The sequence below is a fragment of the Cyprinodon tularosa genome, unplaced genomic scaffold (genome assembly GCF_016077235.1).
Source record: "Cyprinodon tularosa strain WSP-4 unplaced genomic scaffold, ASM1607723v1 ctg605, whole genome shotgun sequence".
In the NCBI taxonomy this organism is placed as follows: domain Eukaryota; kingdom Metazoa; phylum Chordata; class Actinopteri; order Cyprinodontiformes; family Cyprinodontidae; genus Cyprinodon; species Cyprinodon tularosa.
The window spans coordinates 245,556-270,600 of record NW_024039347.1 but is presented as its reverse complement, the minus strand read 5'-3'; the positions used below and the strand labels follow the sequence as shown (position 1 = coordinate 270,600).

The window sequence follows — 25,045 nt, the reverse complement described above, 5'->3', positions numbered from 1 at the left end:
TTGATTTGTACCATGAATTTTTGGCCTTGTGATTTATGTCAACCTTCAAGGGTTGGTAATTCATCTACTGTAAATTAAAGGGTTTGCAAACTAGTCCCTCATCTTTTTATGTGTGTGTGCCTGAAGATAGGTGTAAATTTTCACTCTTATCATCTAAGAAACTGCAGGTTTATGATTCATAGGGACTGCAAGTGTTATTCAGTGTTTCACATGTGTGTGTTTGTGTGTGTCCCACATGCATGTCAGCACTCGTCTATTGTACCGAAAGCAATTATGTGTAAGTTATGTGTGCAGTGGGGGATTGAAAAAGGGGGATTTTTTTTCTTAAACACAGAGGGGTTGATAATTACGGGTTAAATGAGTGAGCTCAGTCAGCCTCTGAGTGTGTGTGTTTAAAAAAAGGAAGGCACAGCAAAAGCCACTTCAAGGAGGACTAATTACCCCAAGGAAGAGAGGAAACATAAATGGACGATTTTGTGGCTATAATGTTACAGCAAAACGGCTTCAGCAACCTCAGCACGTGAAGTGGAGCCACAGCAGATGTGTGTGTGCACGCGTTGCATCCTTCTTGCAACATATGCCGAGAAGCTGAAAGTGTGCAAGAAATTCAACTTCTTTCATATTCTGTGGTTTGTGTCTTTGAATAATGATGTTGGTGCTGGGATATTTCATTTCTAACTCATCACATGGTTTCACATGTAGTGTGAGTGTACGTTTAAAAACTTTGTCCACTCATGTTTGCATTTACTCTCCTGAGCATTATTTGCTTTGGATGAGGTTTATGATTTTAATGTCGCTTAGCATTTACCGTCACACCATCTGCTGATGCAAACTGCGCAGTTTTTGGGATTTTCCCTGCAAAATGTCAGTAGTTCTGCTAAAAAAGATCTAGTAGAAATATCTTTTTTTTCTTCTTCTTATCTGGATGGGATAGGTAATAAATGCAAATGAAGGTTTTCAAATGTATGTCAGAGGGAAATGCTGTGGCATGATTGTTGAGCTGAAGGCATTGTATTGAAACAAAGAAAAAAATGGTTTGAAAAATAAAAAGAAAATTGTTTTTATGTTTTACTTAAATGTGTTTTTTTTCCTTGAAGAATTATTTTTTTTATTTGGTTCTCAAAAATGTTTTTCATATTTTTAGTTTGATATTTTAATTGTTTTCTTTATTTCAGCACTATTTGTAACTGCTGGCAACTTAGGGAAATTTAAATAAGAAAGCATGTCAGATTTATATGTAAAATATGTTCAAATCAATCAGTTAATTTCAGTTTAGTTCATTTATACAGTCTGTATAAAGCACTGGGCCAAAACTAAAATAAATGTAAAGTAATGCAACAAAATAAATGAAAAAAACAACTCTAGAGTAGGGTAAAAAAACAAATGCTGCACCAGCAATACCTACTATGGAAGAAAAATTTAAATAAGTTTCATTAAATTCATTTTAGTGTTGATTCAAGACACATGCAGCACTTTACTTATTCAATCCAATTAAATCATACAAAGATTTGTTAAAGAAATTTGGCAATATGCTTTGCAGTAGCTTTGCTCTTTATTTATATAAAGGTGACCACTAAGCTACCTCTTATGAGCAATGTATCCCTTATTGGGCTTCATCTTTAGCTTTTAACGGTGTGGAACAGGAGCACATGTCCTCACGTTGTCTTTTCTTGCTAGAATCTTTGCATCTTTTTTAGATTCTTCCCCCCATCTTATCAAATCGTATAAACCCCCGCTACGTTTTGCTCCCTCTCGCACACTTCTTCTGCCCAGCACAAGAGGCAGCACGTTTTGTTTTCACGTGTATCAACATTAAAAGCGGTTTAGCGGTTTGATCTTGGCCTGCAGACCGTTTCTTGTGTGGGTCTTTCTCTATGCTTGTGTGTTTGACTTTAAGATACTGATGGATAGTGTGCATGTGCATGTGTATGTGTGAGTTAATGTGGAGTACAGTGTGTGGAAGCTCTGCCTTAAAGTGATAAGGTATTCACTTTGTAACTCAGCAGGAGGCCCAGCAGTTTGCACCAAGATCTTCCTCTCTGTAGTGCTGCTTAATGCAAATGGACCTGCATGCACACAAATCTGTCCATCTCCGATTACAGAACACGTTCTCAGGAAAAAAAATTCATGTACATAAAAATCCCCATTTTTCCCAAGATGTTCAGGAGCTAAACAAAACTTTTGGAACCGTTTTCACCTATTCATACTCATTGTCATTCACAAACATATTTGCTCTCGAACAGAAACATGCATGTTTATGGTTGCAAAGAAACAATGACCCAAGCTTACAAAAACACTCACACCGCAAAGTCCAAACTGAGTCTAAGCCTGCGCGGCCTGGATGCCTCCAACATTGTAAACCGCTGCGACATATCGGATGTCGGCCACCATGCCGAGAGCATTAGCAATAACCGGATTTCACATAACTTATTGAGAGCCATTTGTAAACAGAAACATGAAAGCAAAGTAGCGTTGCACGCAGCCTCACTTGATCATCAAAGGCTATTGATCGAACGGTCCTCCTCCTCCTCCCTTTTCTCCTCCTCTTCCATGCTCCTTGAAAACCAGCAGATGTGAAGTACAGCCCTTTAGTTTTTCTTCCAAACCATGTTTAAAATATCCACCTTTTTCTTTTAGTCTTACATATGTGTGTGTGTGGTTTGTTGTGGGTTTCTTTATCTTTTATCTTATGCAAATGTCCCTACTGCCCTGGTGTGTTTAAATTCTTAAAATGCAGAATATCTATAAGTTGGGGTTTTGGTTGTCCTGTATAGATTTCTAGTTGTGAAACTGAGATTTTCTGAACCTTTTCAAGTCTTTATCTTTTTGCATCATGTAAAAGCATTTTCAAGGAAATAGCAAACACTCGTACAGAGGATTGTGATGTTTCATTAATTAGTTAATGTGTGCATTTGTACATTTACTCTACAATTTTTGATTGGAAGTTAAAATACATACTTTTTTGCAATTATGTATCAATTATTGTAATTTTTTGGCCGCAAACCTTGTTTTCAGACGTCTAAAGTTTTTCTTAAATTTGAAATCTAATGGATTCTATGTTGCTGTGTCTCTTCTACAGTCGAACAAAGTGTCAGTGGTCCAGCAGTCCCACGGGATGCACCCCCTGACGTCCCTGCTGCCCTACAGCAATGACCACTTCAGCCCCAGTCCTCCACACCTGCCCACAGACATGAGCCAGAAGACAGGTAGGAGCACACCGACCAACACATATGCAGGTCTGTGCACTTTTTTCAATCTGACTCAAATCTCTATATGATTATTTTTGTGGAGCCAGGATTTCTTTTATATTTTAAAGTCACCTTTTTCAGTAGTTTTGTAGATTTCCTTAAGGTCTTTTAAAGGTTGCTGCTTTTTTAATCCTCCTACCTATAACAACATGGCAATAGTTTAATAGTGAAGATAATCTAAAGAACGTTTTCCACAACCTACTGAGTGTTTTTATCACATATTCACTCATTAATCTTTTTTTTTGATTGCTTTTAAATTTTCTTTTTCTTTTTATTTGTGAATGTTTTACATTTTTGTATATTGTCTTAAATAGTTTTTATATGAACTAGTTGTGCATTTTGCTATTAGATATATCAGGAACAACCTTTCTTCTTCTACTAAACTTTGGATACTTTTTTCGTTATCAGTCTTTTAATCTTTGAATGATTCTTGATTGCATTTAACCATCTCTGGTTTAAAATATAATTTAATTGATCATACCTAAATGTTTATCATTATTATTAGTATTTAAAAATATTTTGGGATTAATAAAACCTTTATTCGGAATAAGAAAACCCTGAAACTATAATATTTTTTCTTTTTATTGGTAAGTATTAGAATCATCTTATAAGTCAAATGTACAGCTAAATTGACCTCTTGAGCATGAGAAATGAAAGTGTTTTAACAATCCCTGCAGTCTAAATGTTTCTCAAGGCTCCATCCTTGAGACTCTTGTGTTGATTCATCGCTCAAACTTAAGACTGGTGCATCAACAATATCTGATTCAATTTGAAACTCAGTTCATATATGCTGCAAAGTATTGTAAATGTACAGGTAAAATTTCTCAGGATCAGATTGATGACAGCATTACCCTATGTGAAGGTGAAGATGCCCAAATCAAAAGTCAGGCCTTCCATTGCTTAAAAATCACCCCTACATCTGCCCTATTTTAAAACAGCTAAATAAAAATAAAGGAAAATGGGAGGTAAGCAAAACAAGATGCTGGTAATTAATATTCAGCGAGCTAAAGTAAGAAATATGTAGCTAAGATCACAAGGCTTCACTTTTTAGTTCAGATTGCCTTTAAAAAGTCCTGCCTACCTTCCAGGACATTTGGTCCTTGTTCCATCAGTGATTCATGCCTAGAGTTCCTCAATCCTGACTTTAAAATGTATTTATTTGCTGATTTTTCTGGAAAAACTGCAGACAGCCCTAATATATGTGTTGGGTTTAGGAACCTTTTTATGCCCAAGGGAATTGTTCAGTGTTAGACTGCTTAATGCAGCAAAATTTCATTTTTTTTTCAACAAACAGCTAATGAATTGACAGAAGATGGGACGAAAGGGAAATCATTTAGACAATCCTGAAAGCTTACATGAAAGTATGGCTCCTTAAAAGAAGATTTAAAGAAACAGGGACTATTTTAAATCCACACAGACCTGTAAACAAGTAGACAAGACCTGTGACTACGGATACCCTGGGAGAGACATGCTAGATACAGCTGCTGGATTGTTCCACGCACACTCTGTTTGTGTTGTTAACAAATTATTCATCACATCTGCTAAAAGGTTTAAGCACGCACAAAGATTCAAGTGCTGTGTCATTTTACCAGATGTGAACACACACACATGATGTCAGATAACAAATGGATTGACTCCATGTACCTCTTTCACAAACACACGCAACACACACTCACATTCTTAGACGGCCTCACAGTGTGTGAAGGGGGCAATCCCACAGCAGCTCTGAAGTGGCCTGCTCTTCTGAAGGGACTGCCAACCACACAGACACACATGCACTCAAAGATGGAAACAATTAGGGTGACAATCGCACAAACCATCACAGCAGCTCACACAAGGTTCTCTTTAGCAAATACTGCATGCAAACACACACTGTACTCTGGAAGACACTAGAAAACACACCCTGATCTTTAAACACCACTGTAGTTTTGCCCTCCCGCAGGCTTTAGGGGGCATTAGCGGTTAAATGTAATGATTTTTTATTTTAATTTTGACATTCATTCTTAAGTCATCCGTATGAACATCCTGTAAAGATTAACATCCACAATCCAAACTGGGTCAGATCTTAATGTGTCCAAAGCTGAACACCCTATGTTCTCTGTGACAGCAGAATACAGTAACTTCGGTCCTGTGTACAGCTGAAGATTGTTTCATGTAATGAAGCATATCAGAGAGCAGGAAAAAGAAAGCACCACCCAGAGGGAATCGGAATGATTGAAGAAGTGAGTTGGTACATTTCCAGTGAAATGAAACTAAGACATCACTTTTATAGTTAGCCTTGATTTGATTCGATCCTGTGGTTTCTTGAAATAACCGGCCTGCTGATGGTACTTTCTGATATCACTACCACAGTCTCTTAGACACGTTATCCTCTACAAACAATGAAGTTTAATGGAAATGAAAGAAATCTTGTTCATAAGTTAAATATAATGTATAGGAGCAATATCATTGTTGAATGTTATGTTCATTAAAATTTCTGCATTATGTGCCCAACATCTTTCACTGAAATTAAATCAGGTAGGGCTTCAACTAAAAATTATTTTGGAAATCGATTTATTTGTCGATAATGGGTAACCAAAGATTCCGTAAAGCAGACTTTTTACAAAATTAAACCAGGTGAAGCATGGAAAGAGCATATTGACACTTTTTTTTTAATCCTAAATGCAAAATTTATATATATATTTTTAGAATCTTGGTATAATTACTGCTCTAAGTGTGTTGCTCTGTCAGCTAAAGGCATGTTTTAGAGTTTCTATACTCCAGTTAACAGTTAATCGATGACTAAATTAGTTGAAGATTATTTCAATAATCGATTAATCACAATTAGACCGATTAATTGTTTCAGCCCTAATATCAGGTTTAGTCATCCAGTGGAGAGTTTGCAATATTTTTCTTGGTTAAATCACAAACTACCTTGCGATTTATTTGGATAATGTGATGGACCAACTCATAATGGTAGTTAGTTGCATTTAAAGTGTCCTGCAGTGAAAACAATCACCTTTACAAATGATTAGATTGGCAAATAGGCTCCAAAATAATAACAATTTAATCTCAGCATGAATACATATATTTTGTGTTAGTCCCTGAGGTTTCTTAGTGAAGAGAGACAGTAAGTGGAAAAAACGGCATCATGAATAGACAATAACCACCAAGAAACATGGGCAGTTCTGGGAAACAACCAGTTAGAGCAGGGGTCTGTAATCTGAGGTTCCAGAGCCGCATGTGGCCCTTTGGAGCTTCTACAAAGGCTCTTAATAGAGGCTACAACAAACTAACTAATGTACTATTATGACAAATCCAGTTTCACAGCAGAATGACATTAAGAGAACATAGAATATGTTTTTAGAGCTTTTTTTCTTTTGTTTGGAAATTATGCGATTTACTATTATCATATTTTTTTGCATCAAATTATACTCTAATATTAGTAACACCATGCTTCAGCTTTATGAATAATTTTATGTTTTTCCTTGTTTCCAAAGCTAAACATACAAATAAGCTGCTGGTTGTTTAAGATGGCAACAGATTTCCTATGGCAGATATTTCAGAAAAATAATAGGTTGTGTTATATTAAAAATCGTGTCATATTTTGTAGCTCTTAACGACTTTTATTCAGCCGGACCCAAAATGGCTCTTTGGATATGAAAGCTTTCTTAAAATACTTGGGACTGTTGTAGATGTTTTCCTTCCGAGAGGACAATAAAACAGTTAGAGTTACAATAAAGGGGTTAAGATCAAAGCGTGTATTAGTTCAAATGGCCCTGTCTAAGGAGAATTTTTCTGCCACACAAAAATATTTATTGAAGTATGTGTATATTAGAAAGCTTAGATGCTGTTAATACTTCTACAGCAGTATACAATTGCTCTCTAGCACACTAATAAAGAAATTACCAGGCATTTTTTTTCCAGAAAACAGATACAGAGTCAGTCAGACGAAGTGAGAAGAAAGACAGTATTGTGCTGCCGTGATCAGTCGTTAAAACAGAGAGACCTGCGGTAATCTTCCGACTGCTCCGTCTGGAAATCCCCCTTTTCTCCTACAAACAAATGCTCCTTGTCTGGTCTAGACTTTGTGTGTGTACGTCCATAACTGACGGTGGATCCATGACTCAGCTCTTAATGACAGACCGTGCCACCTGCTTCTACCTCACACATCCACAAACACCTGGCTGCTGCTGCTGCATCCAGTCTTTCTTCCAACATTTAATGCATGGGGAGGGGTCGCACAAATCCTCACTCACCCTACCTCATTCCTGCCATTCATCAGCTGATCACTGCCATGGGTTGCCTCAGCAGTGAGGTCATTTTTGTTATCACACCTGTACTTTTATTACCCAGTTCAGGGAGGATTGAGGGATTTCTTTACCTGTTAACAAATTCAGAAGACTGTAGAAAAGGAGTATGGACCAATTTCATGTAGAATAGTTAAAACAACGACCAGTTGTAATGTTCTGCTTTGAAATGTTTAAATAATATCAGATTTCACTTTGAAACACAATTAGAAACTGACCATGCATATTAGTTTATCACATAGTAATTCTTTCAAGTTGGATTAAGTTTTTAAAAAGATTACATTTTTAGGTTTCATCTAAAGAAGAAAGATTTTTGTTAGCATGTTAATTTCAGATATTTTACATTTTCTTTGGGTCACTCAATGAAATATCTTTTTTAATTCATAAAGCATGATATTAATCTTTTGTGTAGCCAGTCCTGAGTTTGTTTACCATAAAATCGGTCCAATGAAAGCAATCATCAGAAGGAATGTGACTGTCTTTGCTTTTTAGGTCCAAACACATTAAATCCTTCAAAACTTGCTTTTCACAGTTTTCTTTATTTACAGCACCTTCTTTAAATGTTTGCTGGAAATAATTTGTTTATTCTAGGAAAAAAAAAATCTTCATTTGTTTGATATTATGTAAATCATATATTTTTTTAAACAACACAGATTTATAAGCTTTGTTAGCACAGTCAACCCCTAAATCCCTCAATCACTATATAGAGCGGGGACTATAAAGTGGACTTTATGGAGAACATATTTATATTATCGTTTCGAGAGAAGATCACTGCTTTTTGCTCCCAGTTGATCACGTAACTCTGCCTGCACCGCAAAGTGCCTGCGCCAACTTTGTTATTTGTTGCCGCTGTCAGGTAGCGACAGTTGCAACAGCGGGCCGCTGTGACAGGGAATCCCATAATGAGATTTGCTCTCACATATATCCCGGAAGGCAAAGCCCTCCGAGATATATGTGCTCATCTAGTGACCATGGATGATCACTGCTTTTGAAGGTGCATTGTGGGAAATTTCAAGTCATTACTTTTTCATCTACTAGACATTCGGACAGTCATTTAAAATAGCGCAACCGGACATTCGGACACAACCACTTTCTTTTTTTGGGGCTATTTATAAAGCAGAATATGCTCTATGCAGAACATCAATGCAGAACTGGATGAACTGATTAATCCATGCGTGCCTGACCTCAGTAACCATGGTCAGACACTAACCATGACCCCAACCCTTAATGACAGGGATGCAATGAAATCCACCTCTAAGGTCTGATTGTTGACAATTAAATTTATTTATTAAAAAACCCTGAACATATATCATAATTGAAAAAAGGTTACCTCATGTATACCCGGTATATTCACCTGTTTACATAAAACAAATTAATATTTTTAACACAGTTTTTTTTTTCTCTGGTCCAAATATTTCAGATTTCTGCAACAGCTGATATCATTTATAGAAATTAGCATCTGTTTATTTCTTATTTACTTTATTGTTTCCTTCTTTCTTTTCCTTCACACTGATCATCCAATGGCAGAGTCTGGCTACTGCCAAGTTGTTTGTGAGACTATGTCATCCAGCTGGTCATTTCAGACATTTGTGCCGTCAAACATAAACACCACACGTGATTCAAAACGCAAACGTCTTCCCACTCAATCAAGCACCCTCACATCGTTTGGTTATGATTGGAGATTGGACAATAATTTAGAAAATACAGAGTGAAAGAGCAGAAGTGAAACACGTCTGCACTTACTGTATAGACCTGAATGTGTTATGCCTCATGCTAACAAGAGTGTGAACAACTTGAGCAGACTGCAGGTGCATTTTGGGGTATTTTCAGAATAACAAATTTCTGTAATTTGTTATGAAAACTCATGTAAAGGACCACATGCAACAATCTAGTTTTATGTTTCATAAAAAACTAATTCCAAAACCACAATCTTTTATTTTATTTTTACATAGTCTTAGCTTGTAAATATCTAGAAAATGCTTTGTTGCCAAAATTTGGTTAGTTTAAGATTCAATACTTGCCATTAAAATATTTTGATCTTTGATCTAAAGCTGCATCTATATGAAGTTAAATAGCAGTTAGTGTTAAACGTAAAGATTTCTTTCTATGTTGATATATATATATATATATATATATATATATATATATATATATATATATATATATATATATATATATATATATATATATATATATATATATATATATATATATATATATATAAACATTTCACACACACAGTTTCTCCTTCCACTCAACTTTCCATTCATATTTTTAGACACAGTACTTTGTTTACAGCAGCTTTGTTAGCAATGATTTTGTGACTCACCCTTCTTGTTGTATGTTTATAGACTGTCTGTTGAACAGCTGTCCAATCAGGGTTAGGGTCTTAATATGGCCTGAACATAATATTGTTTAATTCCAAATAGTTCTATTATTGCACCTTTATAATAATATATTTGTATCTTGAAACATATCACTCTACTCATAATGAATAACTGAGTTACATAAGGGTTGATATACAGTGGAATCCTCTTATAGTGGTCACGAATATAGTAATCAACCACTTATAGTGTTCAAATTGGCTCTGTACCAACGTAAGCATTATAAGCGGATTCCACTGTATTTGTGATTCAAACAATAAGAAATTTTGTTTTTCTTGTATCTTTTTCTTATAAAACCTGAACAACGAAATGCAAAGCAAATATGAGTCGAATAATCTTAAAAAGCTCTACAAATAGAGTATGTAACCTAAAATCGTGACCCTTTTCAAAACACTTTTAATCGAGCTCCTAAATGTATTTTTTTTTTGTTTCTATTTTCTATTTTCTACTGACAGTGAGATTCAGTTCAGCCAAAAAAAATAGTGAGAAGTGAAACAGCCTTTTAGAAATGAGAAAAAAAAAATAGATGAAAAGTGCATCTCGTAGCTTTACACTGTAAAACACTTTTATTATTACTGTAAGTTCCGTTCTTTGCTCTTAGTAGAAATAAGTTTTTCAACACTAAAGTCCCACCCTTACTGTAAGAAAGAACTATAGAGTTTCTTCTGCTCTTGGCCCTTTTATGTGCACCGCACAGACTGATTGACGAGTCATTTAAAGGTGTAGAAGCTACAGCGCTTTCACTCTCAGTGGTTATAACCACCGCAGCACATTATCGGCACTGGGATACTATTTTCAGCTCCTCCACTCATTTTAACGAGCACGCGTTCTGATAGCGAGCTGGTTTGACTCAAATGGTCCACCTTTGATCTGGTTCCTGAGACGCTGACATGGAGGCCGTGAGATAGTTGCATTCGTTTGGGTACTAGATGGCCGCTTTAAAAAAGGGGCATTCCAAAAAAACTGCCCCATTACTGCTGCTAATTTCCCCCTTCAGGTTTCCCAACAGCAGTCATTGCTGCTGGTGACAACGATGGAGAAACGTGACTTACAGAAAACGATTTGATGTTTCCATAGCCATGAGATGCCTTTGATAAGCCGGCAAAAAAAAAAACCTCGCCCCTTGGGATTTCGGTTTTGATGTTGACAAGCAACTCATTATAGCAAATCTGGGTGATTTCGAAAAAGGATGCTAATTTCATCACCTCAATATCACTGAACAATAGCTTTCAGTCATCACCAATTTTATGGACAATTTCCATCTAGCCTGTTTTGTTTATCTGATCTGATTATGGAAAGATCATCAGCCTTTTACTCATTGTGTAAAACATTTTTAGCCAAGGGAAATTTTGGGATGTCTTGTTAATATTCTTCAAGTGACTGTTTTGGTTTCTATCATCATAATATTATCTGTTTTTGCATTAGTTTTCCTTAAATGTGTGAAGGTCCAGGGGTTCCTTAGACTCTACCAAAGGTTTTCCAGCTTGCTAATGTTCTGATTTCGCCCAATAATTTCTCACAGCTGATAGCTTGAGTAAAGATCACTGTTGTATTGTGACATTGGCAAATTAATTCAAAGCAAAAATATACTGAAAATGCGGCATTTATTTTATGAAAACAACAATTACTGTATTAATTGATATTTGGATTTTATAATAGACATATTCAAAAATATATAATTCGAATTAGTTCCAAAGTAGATATTTTAAACAATAGATTGATTCATAATTTTTTTATCAGTATAAAGTTGTGCAATGTTTTAGTTCTCAAAGAGTGAAGCGTTTAGTATGTTGGTATCTGGTCAAACTATAGATTTGAGGAACCATCGATGGAAATTCTGTGAAACATGACTATTTTTATCATTTTGGATAGACCTTCACTGCCCTTGATTCACCTACTTGATGTTTAATTTAGGATGCTTTATATTAATTTAAACTCTTTTAATCACAATATCATCTATCCTATCATTGACAAGTCTGATAAGCTTATTTTAGGTGGTTTGCCTGTCAAGCCGTCTGTTCTGCTAGAGCCTACAGTGAGCTGTTTAACAGACATGCTGCCTACTGCTTGCCAACTGTCATTATAAAACAAATTTACCAACAGTGAGTTACATGGTGCCACTTTAGTTTCTCAATTCTTGATTGTCCTGTTTTTTAGCACAATAAATCTATTAGTATATACTTAATTGTATGCCTCTTTCAGCCAGCTGACCTACAGTGTGCACTGAAACCCAATACAACTGGAGAAAACTTCACTAAAAGATTTCAAACTGTAGGAATTGTCAAAAAAAAAAAACATTTTAAAACCTGGAAACATGGTAAACAATTTAGTCCAAAGACTTTTACGTTTAGTAAAACCGTTTCTCCACAATTTTTAGATAAAAAAACATGTTCACTTTTGCTCCGTACAGAGATACATCATTTCTGTACATCCACGACAAATATGGGCTGTAGGTTACTGAGGGCTTGTAGTTGTCTTGTATAACACTGTAGTTCTTGTCTTGGTTGATGCAAAGCGATTCTAAATGATGAGGCACTTTGCAAAGAAACCATGTAATCAAAGAGTCCCTCCATTTCGCTCTTGTTGGTAGGTCTCTCTCTGGGTTTGCTGTTTTGCTGCACCATCATCAATCCTCACCCGTCTTCTTGTTTCCAATAAAGAGTATCCTCTGAATAAGAGATTTTTATGTTTATTATGTACATCCAATGTAGTTTGCTACAAAAAAACAATCTTATAATGAGTGACATATTAAGAGGTCTGCTTGAAAGTATTGAACCAATAGTAGACCAAATCTTCCATAAAACAAACATTTACCAATTTTACCTCAAATTTTTAGCTAGCAAAAAAATAAAACGTTTTGTGGTGTTAATCTACCAATAATTTTGTAAAATTATTTATTTAACTTGATTGCTTACCAACCTTGTTATATTTACTGGGATTTACATCACTAAACATCCTAAGGTTAAACCGGCTCCACATGTCATGCATAAAGACATGGTGGTGGCAATATCATGCTATGGGACTTTGTTCTCTGGTGTATTTTAAGATGGAGAAAAGAATACAGGTTTTTTGTATTTCCTTTTTTTTTTATATCTACATGTTTTTACAGATTAATATCTGATAAGTGTGTTGCACATTTGTGTTCAGTCCCTAAAAGTTAAACCTTAATCGAAACACAATTCACGAAAGATAACAGGTTGTGTGGGGTGCTTCTAACATCTATAGGTTGACAAAAAAGTTTGAGATCTTTTAGACCGGATTTAACAGCTGCTGCATGAATTCTCAGTTTGATTTAAGTCGAAACTTTAACTAGGCCATACTAATGCATGGATATTTTTTAATGAAAACATATTTTTTTAAATGAAAGAACAGCCTCTAATCAAAGGCATCTATAAACCCTGTCAACTGGCCAAACCAAAATCACAACATATCATTTTGAAATGCCTGAAAAAGCATAAATTAATTTAGCTGTTGTTCTTTAACCCCTAGAAAGGTCTATCCTGCCATATAAGATGTAATGATGGACAGTAGCCAAATTTGGAGGCTCGACATATGTCCCGCGTACGGAATAGGACAGTTAAGCGGTTTTAAGGAAAGACAACCTCTCACTACCATAGGATCGTGTGTCCAGGCTAATTTTGCATGACTGCAAACAGAGCATCTTCATTTACATGCCTTCCATTTTTGGCAGGTTCCAAATGTATGGTCTTGCATCTTTCTGCTTTTAACAGTGGCTCTCTTCTTGCCATCGCTCCTTACGTAATAACAGATGTTACCTAATAGTAGTTTTCTATGCTCTACTTAATTATTACTACATTTTGTTGATTTTTGAAATGTTTTATAGTCAAAATGTGATAAAAAAAAAGTTAGAAGTGGAGGAACCCTTATCTAATTGGCACGCCATGCTTGTTTTAACAGGTTTTTTAACACATACAACCCAGTTTTGGGTTTACCAGAGCTTTAAAAAGTGGGCAATTTCTCATGTCAAGACAACCCGAATTGGCAGAGCGATGCCTCTATAATAGATGCTGTTTCCTATATGTAGTGTTTGATATTACCAAGGTCAGGCAGAGCAAAGCTTAGGTTAATGTAAGGGGTAGATAATGAAGAAGATGAAAGAGGAACAAATGAGCTGAGGTCTGTAATGAAGGAGGAGAGGTCAAAGGTAAAAGAGGGGTGAGTCTGGATCCTGGAAGATTGGAAGGCCACGGCAAAAAAAAAACGAGGGAGCACAGGACGGGGAGTGGGGCTGGGTGTGTCAGGATGAATGGAGAGGAGGATGGATCGAAGCGGTGAGACAGGTCCACTGACTCAGTCACATTCCTGTCATCCAGATTTATAGCAGCTCGGGGTCCTGAGACAGGCCCGGAGCCGTGGCCAAATTACAGTCATCTACAGCATTCCTCTGCTGCAAACACAGGTTAGCAGCACAGCCGCGCTAAGTGCTAGGTGCTGCCTGTTGACAAATGACTTCCTTTGAAGGGCAAAAAGAAAGAAGGAGACGGTCGGAGAGAGGCAGGCTTTTTACTGAGCCAGGGCAGAGAGTCACACAGTCTGCGTTTTCTTTTGTTGGAGAGCAGCTCTGCCATAAGTAGAGATGAAGACTGAATGTTTGTATACATGTTTGGGTGTGTTTGTACAATGTGGGCACAGTCACCACAGGCCCGATTATGCAGTGGAGGGTCCCCTACATGCACAGGGACACACAGAGCGACGGATCAGCAGTGTGTGACCTTTGTTGGGGGACTCTTTAATGGCAGGTTCCCAGGCTGTTAGCGGTGCTGATAGCAGCTCAGACCTGAGGCCGGGTTCTGATCTGAACTGATAGGAACACTCAGAGATCCTTCACATCATTTACTGCCATTACACTGCATTATATCCCCCTAAATGGCTGTCTAATAGGTTGTTCTTTTTTTTTTATATATTTCCTCCAGGTGTTCACAGGCACCAGTCCCAGGACCTCTCAGGGTATTACTCCCTTCCTCCAGGTGGCGTTGGCCAAATCACTCCTTCCATGAGCTGGTGAGAAGCACACAATTTAAATTTAAAATGTCCCAAACTTTACTTTGGTTCTTTGGACGTAAATAATCTGTTTTTATCTGTTTTTTTTTATTTCCCGGGGTGTTTGTTAACTTAAACCTCTAAACTGCAGATCAGACAAAACAAAAAGAAAAAAACTATGGAAACTTCTAAATTAATGGTGATTTAGTTTTAAAGCTAATCCTGTTTGTTCCTTAAATGAGAAGAAAACCACTTTTATGTTTTTGTATTTCATACCCTCAAAAATTTTTAACTTAACAAAGAAAATAGAAAGTAGCCTTCTTAAGTAATAACTCAAACAGTGAAGAATTACATTTTCAGGACATTATTAAGAATTTCAAAAAGTATAGTTGCACCCTTAAAACCAGAATTGTTTCAGAGCTTTTGTCTTTTTTTCTGTAGTCTATTCATTTTATCAAGACATAATACACCATGATTTTTCCATCCCATAATTTTTTACAATTTTCTCTGGGAAAAAAAAATGTGTCATGATATTTTAGAATTGTCTTGGTATATTTATTCTTTCTGCATCTGTCTTTATTCCAACAAGACATAAAACTGACAAATCAGGCTAAAGTTAATCTTCAGTAGATGAAAGAAATCCGAAAGTCAGGAGGAGCTGAGAGATTCATTCTTTTTTTTTTTTTTTTTTTTTTTTTATATATAAAAATCGTTTTATTACAATAAAAACAAAATGAATAGTCTCTTTGAACGGCTGCTTTTTGAAATTTAGAAAAAGGAAATAACAGAAGGTTTTAATTTTTTTCTCAAAATACTTTTGATAAGAAAATAACTCGTAACTAGTTTCCTTAAAATTGCTCTTTCCTCAGCTCAGTCCATCTTTATATTAGATCAGTAAAACCGCTTTGCACATCATGATGCTGCCACCACCTAAAACACATCAAATAACAAATCTGAAGGATCTTTAAAAGCCTGAAGAAGTATTGATAAAGACCACTTCAAAAGACTAAGGAAGCCTGACTTCCTGTTAAGTGATGTTAGTAGAGGTCAACCAACACAGGTTCCTCCCAAACACTAATAGAAGATACAGAAAACCAGCCAGTGAAAACAGCCACGATTCAGACAAACCTTAAAATCTGTATTTTAGAGCAGAAATCAATCTGGTGTTCTTGTTTTTTTAAGTTGTTTAATTTCTTAAAGCTGATTTTTATTAAGTCATTAAAAAATCAACTTAACATGCAGCTTCGCTAGAAGCTAAAGGCGGCACTAATGCAACCTTTCAGTACTGATCATGTTTATTTCTGCTACAATAACCCACAGAAGTAACCGGCAAAAATATAATACATCAAATTATCTTTTTTTTTTTTTTAGGTAATTTTACCCAAAAGAAAATCTTTTAAAGCACATAAATTGACAGATGTGTAAACAAGTCATAGAACAGTTTTTTTTTTTCCGCTCCTTATATGTGCTTGTTACTTTCCATCCTTTTCTGGCCGTGGTAGATTTCCAACAACATGGAAACTTTAAACCAAAACTGCTTGTTTTTTTCTTTGTTTTTGTTGTTTTTTGGTTTTAGCTGAAACTTTACTGAAAAAGAATCCCCAAACAGAGGCATCTGTTCCATGTTTTCTCCTTTTTTTTAATATCATGCTGTGTGATTGTGAATCTGTAATGTCAGACTGCCTGTTATGGATCGACATAAATCCGTTTTGAGCGACCTCTGGAATCTGAGCCGCTCAGGGAAAAAAAAAATCCTCTCAAGAATATTTTAAATCTTGCATCAAATGTCATGAAGATTTAAGAAGAAAGCTTCTCTTTTAAATGTGCGATTACATGTGTGTTTACTGTATATGTCTACGGCAATATTGGTCCCCAGATATTCCTTAAGCCAGTGATATAGAAGCGTTTTTATCTTCTTCACAGAAAGAACTCTTCACTGTGGATTTTTCTAAGCGTTGTTAGCAAATAATCTGCTTTGCTTCAGATTATCTCCTTGTTTTAGGTTATTGGGGGACTTAAATGTCAAAGTGATGTTTTTTTTTTGTTGTATTGAATTTGAGCCTGGGACTTCTGTCCCTTCATAACCACATCCTGGTGTTTCCACTCGCCTGTTGGCTTATTGGATATTTTTATCTCACACCATCAGAAAATTACGATTTTTTGTTTTGTTTTTTTTCTTTTAAAGGATGCAGCTTTCTGTTTGAGCTCACAGTTGCAATAGAGTTAGTTGACATCTATTTGAAAGTTAAGTTTAAACTACCATCCTTGCAAATGAAAGAAAGAAAGGTAAACACCTAAAGAAAGAAATGTGAGGGTAGAAACTGGCTGGAGAAGCATTAGACAAAACATCAAATAGCTACAGAATCAAATCTGGACTTCATGCTGAATTCACATCCCTTTATTTTGATTTTAAATCAAAGCTGGTGGCTTATTGAAGTTGGATATTTAATTTCAGTATAAATTAGTCTGGTCTGCAAAGGCTTTTAAAGATTTCCGGGAACAGGCCTCGTTTTGGACCACCTGTCCCCGGAAATGTCCCTGATTTTACCGTTTTATGAATGAGGGGTGGAAATGTTGTTTGTAGACTGTTATTACGGTAGAAAGTGTGCATGCTGCGCACATAAACAGCTAATAGCTAGCTGGCTGGCAGCTATTAACGTATAGATGAGGAGCAGAGTGCAGAACTTTTAAAACAGACTGTTATCAGAACCGGTCTTAGCTGCCCTGTGTTATGGTGAGTGTGTTAATCGGTTTATTTGATTTTAATCGGGCTGATCTTTGTGTTAAATGTTTAGACCATTGGCTGCAGCTGGCATGAGTTAATAGACTCAGATAAAATTAAACAGAATTCTTGTAAGGAGCTCATCTGGTTCGGTGGTTCTCCAGGGATCAACAAGAGTTAATCTAAAGATGTTTTTAGAACTGATTGGTGACCTTTAGTTTATATCTTCAGATAGTTATTATGAGTAGAGTTATAGTTGTTTGGCTGTTTTATGGTTGTGATTTATGAGTATAGACTTCCAGGCTTAGGTCTAAATTTACTGGAAATGTCAGATTTCAGTCAATTTCAGGTTACCTTACTTTAGAGGTTTGTTAAAGAACAAACAACATCATGAAGATTAAAAAGTCAGGGGAAGTTGGAATAATTTTTGGAATATACAAAGCTAAAAACCCCTCAGTTAGCTCTGTTCAGTCAAGATATATCGGCAGAAGCTAAGTTAGGCAGCAATGGTTACTCTGGAGGAGCTGCAGAGATCTTTGAGGCTTAGCAATAACAAAGCCGTGCTGTTTGCCAAAATAGTGAGAGAGAAAAAAGTATGAAAACTATAATAAGAAACTACAACAATTACAAAACAGCCCTTTGTTTATAATGGTTTTGACAGGACAAAGGTGGATCTCTCGTTACCAAATGCCAACTAGATGTAAAGCTGCAGTTCCCAGCATACCTCAGCTCAGTCATGCCTTTCACATACCGTCACTGGGGTTTTTTTCTCTGGTGTCAGTCTGGAACTGCTGCTGAAAGAAAATAAGTTACCTTTTTAGGCTCCTGACGCTGCAAAATCCTGACTGCTTATTAGATTTTGGTTAGAAAGAAAAAGAAGAAAGTGGGCTTAAACACCTGACCTGTGCTACGGAGCAGATCGGGCTGAGGAGATGAAAAGTGGAAGAGTCTGATGATAGTAATGATTGTAAAGGAGGTTCAGATAATGGATGTGGATTCAAATGTGTGTTTGTGTCTGCGTAAATCCAGGGATAACTCAGCTGAGGGGGGGTTGTACTCAGGAGATTGCAGTTTTCTACATATCAAAGACTGTCTCTCACGTCACATCCCCAACCCTCGACCTCCCACGGTGTTCATGTGCCGCTGACACATAGCTGTCAGCGGCACGGATCCACACTCTGCTCTTTTCAGGAGTAATTGTGCATCACAACGTCAAGCTTTTATTCACCCATTTTAACCGATTCAAGACTTTTTTCATGCACAGAATAAAAACCATTAACTGTCCTGAATTAATTAAAATAGTTGGGGAACGTTAGCCTAGATGGGCTTTATAAAGATTTTAAAAAGCATTAAACTGCTCCCATCTCTCCCTCTGCTGTGCCACGGCAGGCAGAGCCAGCCCGTCTACCCTGCCTTGTCCCCTTGTGGATTCAGGCAGCCCTACTCCTCCGGTCTTCCCAGCGCATCCTCCTACTCCAGGTACTACATCCTGCCGGCTGGAGCAAACCAGGAGAAACAAGCCTAGAACGGAAAAGTTTTCAGAAAGCTGCGCTGCTCAACGGCAAGCTCCCGTTTACAGCACATCAGAAAAAAATAAATAAATAAATACCTTGAGCAGGACATTTCTATCTGTTCTTTCACAATCCTTTATAGAATCGGTGTGCTGTAAATGGGATCAGCTCAGCTTTTCGGCAAAGCTATCCAAGCCAAACTGAGCCGAGCTTCTCGCTGCTCAAACTTCATGAGAAGTATCATGACGAACACCTCTGCTGCTTCAAGCTCTGCGTTTATGTTTGTGTCTCTCATCTTTAGCCTCAAAGTTGCTACAACAGAACTCTATGTGTGCCCACTTTAAACACTTTATTGTTACCATTCACTCATTTAAAATTAATTTTGTTGGAGGTCTCTGCACCATATCAAGGGTTGCTTACAACACAGATACGCATAAAAAAACATGAAGATCCAGTTTTTAATAGGCATATAAATGCACCATAATTAAAATGTGTCATTTTATCATATCATTGTTTTCATCTAATATATATATTTATTTTAAAGAGGCCACTGTTTGTTCTCAACGGTCATAATCTGCTTGGAAAGTAGATTTTCTTTTTCATTTTTTATAATATTTCCAAGTAGAACCTGAAGTGAAGTGTCAGATTTTTTTCTCAGCAGAGCATCTAAACCAAGAACATGCTTATTGTTTTTTTATTATATTTCTTTTACTGAGATGCTTCTTAAGCTGCCAGCTCTTGACGCTTAACGCTGCAGATGTTGTTGCTCTGTGTCTTTCTTTATGTTATTTTAAGCATCTGCTGCTCTTTCACACAAGACTTTAAAAATAAATGTCATTATTTGTTCACTGTCTAGGTTGTAAAACAAGCTGTTTCTTTCATACTTCAGCTGCTTTCTTAAAAAGAAAATACTTTGGCGCCCTCGAGTGGTGACTAACGGTGAAGCCTCAGCTCCATTATCATTATCAGGATATATTGCATGTAAAAAAATGTTTTATTAATTGTTACATTACATTAAAATATTAATTGTTATATTATAATGATATATGAAGACATATATGATAACTTTTATATAAGTTTTCTTTGTCAGTCTACATTGGTAAATTCTTTTCTTCAGGTCAGCTGTTAGTTGCCTCCTAAATTTCAACAATTAGTCAGCAAATAACTTTTTAAAACTACACCTTTAACCAGTTAAGACTCAACAAATTTATATTTGCTCTTTTTTTATGATATTTAATTGAATTTGGATGTCAGAGGATACCTGTTTCTGCTTTCAGGCAAAATGCTTAGCCTCTCTTTTGACACTCGCTGTGCTTTCCAGCCGTCGGTCGATGCTTTTCCCCGAGCTCACCTGTTTGAGTGGCTCATCACACTTTCTTGTTGTCTCCCCCCCTGTTTTAACCCCCCCAGGTTCCCTCACTCTTTAATGCTCGGGCCATCAGGCGTGCATCCTACAGGGATCCCCCACCCAGCCATAGTACCCTCTTCAGGCAAACAGGAGCATGATCAGTACGACAGAGGCATGTACATGTAAGTTACCCCAACTCTAGCGCATGTTTCCTTCATCATAATCATGCCTTTTACTTTTCTGCTTAAAGGAGAATTCCGGTTTTTAACACTTTTAGCCCATTTTCTGTAGTGTCCAGGATGAAATCGAATGATCGACACCAAAATTTTGACAATTGGTCCTGTCTCTGCTTTTTGGCTCATGCAGAATCCCCCCCTGGCTGCTTCAGAATGGCTTCCATTGTGCATGTCCGATAATGTCCTTAAAACAACCTTAAACGTTCTTTTTTTAAAATATGCTACTCACCGGGTCGTCAGCGCTGTTCAATGACGTTCCAAAAAAAGTTTCGTAAAGAAAAAACGTTTAAAAGTGTTAAAAACCGGAATTCTCCTTTAAACCGTTGCTGACAGCATGGTTTGTATCAATGTTTTTTAGGAAACCACAAATGGAGGTCAAGCGAGAGAAGGAGCCCAAGAAACCGGTCATCAAGAAGCCTCTGAACGCCTTCATGCTGTACATGAAGGAAATGAGGGCAAAGGTTATCGCCGAGTGCACATTGAAGGAGAGCGCCGCTATCAATCAGATTCTGGGACGAAGGGTGAGGAAAACACATGACCGCAAACATGTTTTGTCATAATTTGTCCAAATCCGCAAGGCAGACACTTTACATGGTTTATGAACATCTATGCATTTCTTTTCTTTTTAACTCTAAGTTCCAAGAATCAATACAAAAATTTCTTGTTTCATTCTTCCAGCATTTTCAGCACCATGTATGTTGGAAGTCTTAAGAAATTCTTAGCTTGAAGTGCTGATAAGATTAGTCCTCAATTCATTCGGGAATTTTTTAATTTTTTTGTGTGTGTTTTCAGTGGCATGCTCTGACCCGGGAGGAGCAGGCCAAGTACTATGAGTTGGCCCGAAAAGAGAGACAGCTCCACATGCAGCTCTACCCGACCTGGTCTGCTAGGGACAACTATGTAAGCAAACCTTCTTTACTCCCCCTTACACACACCCCCTCCCCAAAAAGCTTTCAGTTGCACTAAATGAGTTTCCAAATAAGGATCTGTTAAGAAAAGAAGGGAGGACAAAAAAACAAACTCCTTTTTTTTGTTGCGGAGAACTATTAGCCAAAGTGCTGTGGTAACAGCAATGAAAAATTAGATACATAAATCATGGTTTATATTTCAGTTTACGTTTTATATATATATATATATATATATATATATATATATATATATATATATATATATATATATATATATATATATATATATATATATATATATATATATATATATATAATTTTGGAAAGCTTTGGCTAAATATGGTCAGAATGAACAAAACTATGGAAAAATGTTGGAGTTTCCAGACTTTTTATTCTTCAATTGAAATCCTAAAATTATACTTTTTTTCTAGAGAAATCATGCTTTTGCTTACATTTCCTTAATCAGAACTCGTCTGTTTTATTTTTCTGCTAATTGATTATTTTTTTAGTTGAGCTGATTAAACCTGCAGATAAATGCAGTGTTGTTCAAATGGGAGAAGGGGGGCATTTAGCTTTTTATGCTCTTTTAGAAATGGCTTCTTAAACTTGGGTTTGATTTAGGTTTCAAGCAAATCTTTGAACCTGCTATAGTTTTTTGTATTTTTGCAAAGAATATGTCAAAGATTATAAACTGAACTTTAAAACCTTGACACTTTGTCTCTTTTTTTTGTTGTTTATTTTTTCAAACAGGTCTTATTCGGTATGAAATTCTTTATTTAATCAACTTAGCACATTTATTTTTAAGCACATTTTATTTTGAAAGAAATCTCATTCAAACTTAAACTTAAAAAAGATACAGCCAGATATCCCAGTTTGTTCTCCACATTGTCTTTTTCAACTATAAGTTCATTTGTTTTTCTCTTCTTTTCCAGTTTTAAGTATAATTTGCTTAAGTCAAAAACAGAACAAATGTTTGAGCTCTTTGATGTTTTAAACTTTAAGAAGGAAAAAAGGTGTTTTAAAGATCAATAAAGTACATGTCTTTAAGTTTTAGTGATGAATTATAAAATCTGTGATAAACAGAGACCTGTTTGATTCTCTGAAAATAAAAACGGGAGCGAAAGCACACCAAGAACAGCTCAATATCTCTGAGTATTTGATTTGAAGAAACATCTTATTCGCTGAACTTTATTGATGCCTTTGCCTGCAAACCTAAATTGAAAAAAAGAAAAAAGTTACAAAGAAGGCTCCTGTGTGGTGCATGCATTTTTATTTATTTATTTAAAGTTTAATGTTTTGGGGGTTGTACTAAACCTGGGCTGCTGTGTGCCTCTGACCTCTCAGTTTGCTGTTGAACTCTTGCAGGAGGCGGGCCTTAGCGGGGTCGCAGGGGAAAAGAGTAAAGCTGATTGGGTAGGGACTCATCTAATGATGGATTTATACCTCTGTGGTGTGGGTTGAAAGAAAAAAAAAATATGTTTGAGAAGCTGCATGAGAGGGGAGGGGGTTGTGGGTATTTCTGTACGAAGTTTGCATGCACCTTCCAGAGAAATCTTTATTGACGCACCCACCCGAAGCATCACAAACAGCATGTGAAGAACACCAACAGGCCCATCTGATTGGTTGGCTGTGGATGCTCTTTATAAACTGCTATTTCTTATTTCTGTTCTACTAAAACTCTCCATTACACAGAGGTATAAATCAGCCCACTTTTTTTAACTAACAGAGAGCAGGCTGCATGGCTGGCCTCGCTGCATCAGTTTATTTATCCTCTTCAGTTTCATTTCACTAGAATCGCTTCATGTTTTTTAAAACAAAAAAAACAATGCTTTCTTTTTGTTTTGTTTTTTGAAATGTGAAAATACACATTTTGACTTATTTTTTTAGACTTTCTTTCAAAAGAGTCAGACTCTTTTGCCATGTTTTATTTTATTTTTTTTCTGGAATGCCTCCTGGCACATTATCTGTCATGCTGCAGGACCTGACTATTACAATGAAAACATGAGAAGGAAGTAGATTTAAGTCCACAACACAATGCATCATCCTTTGGTTGATGTCCTACTGTCCTAATGCACAGTTTTAGGCAAGTCGTCAACCTTTGCTAAATTTGCTTTTTATAAATCACCCTATAAAGATATCAGGAAATCTTTATCTTTTCTGCTGAATTCAGTTAAACTTTTCAGTTGGAAAATCTTTTCCTGACTTAAACTTAAATGAAAAGAAAACTGTAGCCTGGATTGAGTCCCGTAACTTACATTAGGTGACCTTCTGTTCCACAAAAATACCAAAAACAAAAAAAAAAACAATCAGCTACTGACCGAGGAAATATGCTAACTATAACAGGCTTAAATTGAAGGCAAATTAACCTTTTCTCTATGTTTCGACATTTATCGCAGAGTCTTTATCTTTTCTAAAGGCTCTAAAAATAGCAAAAAGTTACAAACAAACGGCCCGCCTGTCCCTCCACTGGTACTTTATAGTCTGTTTTCGGGTATGAGCTGTTTAACCGGTCGCCTGAATCCGTGATAAAACTGCGCTGACCCACATGACCAAGAATCTGCACAGGCATTGCAAGGGTTGCCTAAAATTCAAACAATGCCTCTTAGAGCCTATTGTTGTTCAAAGCCAATGAAAGCTGTCTTAAAATAATCTGTTTTCTTGTCTTCAAAGTTTTCCACTGCTCTGCAGTTTTTAAATGCTTTAAACATTTATACCTTGTTCTTAGCTCCCCCTAGTGCTAAGTGTGAACAGATCTTATAAGTCAATAGCTCAAAGTTGTTTTATGTACTCGACTTGCTATTTATTGTAAAGAAATTTTTTGTTTTTTTTACTCTTATGATAAATATCCAGGCGTCACAGAGATCTTTTAGTTTATCTTTCTGTCTTTTAGCACCGTTGGGTCTTATCTTATTTTTGTGCGCTTCATATATCATTAACTCCTTTAGTATTGAAGCACAAAACACAGAAAATGGAGTAAAAAGGTTTTTATTATTGTTCCCGCTAAGAGTTTTACAAGCTGAAGACAATCAGATATGTGTTCAGAGGTGCAGAAATATTAATAGCTCATTTCTTATTATGTAGTCAGTTGAGAAGTTTTAGGCTATTGTTAAATGTTTGCCTGTTTAACACACAGTAACATTTAAATTCCCCCTAAAGGCTCCAGCAGGGGACAGAAAAATAACCGTAAAGGGCCACATTTACAGATGACATAAAAGTCTGTCGACCTACAAAAAAAGATTTAATACATTAAGGGGCTGACTTAAAAAAAAAAAAAAATATATATATATATATATATATATATATATATATATATATATATATATATATATATTTAAACACTTAGAGTCAAAAATCCTCTCAGCAGAACCTAAAAAAATGTGCTGCTGGTAGACTACATG

The 25,045-nt window shown here is 36.2% G+C and overlaps 1 protein-coding gene across 8 annotated transcripts in view; it reads left to right on the top strand.

Moving 5' to 3' along the window:
- tcf7 (transcription factor 7) overlaps nucleotides 1-25,045 on the top strand; it is a 79,415-nt gene that overhangs the window by 46,956 nt on the left and 7,414 nt on the right. For 2 of the 8 annotated variants that reach the window (XM_038307235.1, XM_038307243.1), the window contains 7 exons: nucleotides 3,080-3,236; nucleotides 14,856-14,943; nucleotides 19,034-19,123; nucleotides 20,566-20,685; nucleotides 21,098-21,260; nucleotides 21,532-21,639; nucleotides 23,013-23,060. In XM_038307235.1, coding sequence (XP_038163163.1) covers nucleotides 3,080-3,236; nucleotides 14,856-14,943; nucleotides 19,034-19,123; nucleotides 20,566-20,685; nucleotides 21,098-21,260; nucleotides 21,532-21,639; nucleotides 23,013-23,060 — 774 coding nt within the window. The remainder of the gene's footprint in view (nucleotides 1-3,079; nucleotides 3,237-14,855; nucleotides 14,944-19,033; nucleotides 19,124-20,565; nucleotides 20,686-21,097; nucleotides 21,261-21,531; nucleotides 21,640-23,012; nucleotides 23,061-25,045) is intronic. The other 6 variants (XM_038307236.1, XM_038307237.1, XM_038307238.1 and 3 more) reach the window with 6 other exon arrangements.